This window comes from Caenorhabditis briggsae (genome assembly GCF_000004555.2).
Source record: "Caenorhabditis briggsae complete genome, chrIII, whole genome shotgun sequence".
Lineage (NCBI taxonomy): Eukaryota > Metazoa > Nematoda > Chromadorea > Rhabditida > Rhabditidae > Caenorhabditis > Caenorhabditis briggsae.
The window spans coordinates 108,545-110,006 of NC_013490.2; the positions used below are offsets into that span (position 1 = coordinate 108,545).

Here is a 1,462-nt window from a genome sequence, read left to right on the forward strand (position 1 = left end):
CATCCCAATTTCCAGGTAGTGGCACTTTTTTGTGCTTCTCGGTCTGGAATTTTTTTTTAATTAAAAAAAATTAAATTAAAAAAATATTTTTAAAAATTAAAAAAATAATTAAATTAAAATTAATTGTTTTAATTGAAATTTTTTTTTCCAAAATTCAAAATTCCCCACCTGCTGTTTCTGCCAATTTTTCAATTTTTGCTGCTCGGCAAGTGTTCCCTGACCGGCACATCCCCATACTTCGATATCCAGGACCTCATCAAAATCTTTTCCAATTTTCAATTCTGTCGTTTTGAAACTGATACCGTAGGCCATGGTACGAAGTTTTAGATTACAATAAATCGAATTCGCCTCGTCGATTCGTTTGAGTGTCGGGTGGATTTCAAAGAAACTGGTTAGTGGACCGCCGAATCGGGTGCCAGAGTGTCTGGAAGTATTTTCAGATTTTTTAATTTTTAGATTTTCAAATGTTTTAGATTCTCGAAATTTTCAGATTTTCAGATTTCCAAAATTACGAAATCTTGAAATTACAAGAATCTGAAATTCTGAAAATTATGAAAATCTGGAAGTTCTAAAATTATCGAGATTTCCAAATTTCAAGGCTCTCAGAAATACAGAATTTTTAGATTTTCGAAATTTCTGAAGTTTCAGATATTCGGAATTTTCAGGTTTTCAACAACTTTCGAGATTTTCAACATTTTCAGATTTTCAGATTTACAGGGATTCGAGATTTACGAAATTTCCAAGATATTGAGATTGTATGAATTTTTAGGTTTTCCGAACATTTCAAAAATTTCAGATTCACAAAATTTCGAGAACTTTGACTTTCAGATTTTTAGATTTTCAGATCCTTGAATATTATTTAGATTTTGGGATTTTCTATATATATTATTAGATTTTGAGATTTTCGGAATTTTCAGATTTCCAAAAAATTGAAAATTTCAAAATCTTATAATTTTCAAGTTTTCAAAAATTCCGAAAATCTGAAAAAATTTTTAAACTTAACCATTCTGAAAATTTTGAAAATCGGATTTAAACTTTTTTTCAGATTTTGGGATTCTTAGATTTTTGGAATTTTCAAACTTTTCCAAAAAACATTTTTTTTTCCGTTTTTTGTTCACATTTTTGGCTCTTTAAGGTCCTTTGTCACATTTTAAGCTTTAAAGAAAGCGTATTTTAAAAAAAGAAACTCATTTCCTCTTACATCTTAATTTCCTTTTCAAAATTTCGGAATATTCGGTTTTTGGGGTTTTTAGATTTTTTGGATTTACGAAATTTCCAAAATTTTAAGATTTTCACAATTTTCAGATATTTGGATTTTTCGAAATTTATGGAATTTTGAGATTTTCCGAATTTGAAAAACCTTGAGAATTTCGAAATTCCGAGATTTTCAAATTTTCAGATATTCGGAATTTTCATATTTTTCGGAATTTATGATTTTCGGGAGTTTTGAAATTTTCGAAAA

General features: G+C 28.0%; 1 protein-coding gene across 1 annotated transcript in view; it reads right to left on the reverse strand.

Moving 5' to 3' along the window:
- Positions 1–312, reverse strand: part of CBG15270 — a gene marked incomplete at both ends in the record, with an annotated part of 6,279 nt that extends 5,967 nt beyond the window's left edge. Inside the window, one exon of the mRNA XM_045243266.1 lies at positions 169–312. Coding sequence (XP_045095623.1) covers positions 169–312 — 144 coding nt within the window. The remainder of the gene's footprint in view (positions 1–168) is intronic.
- Positions 313–1,462: the final 1,150 nt, after the last annotated feature.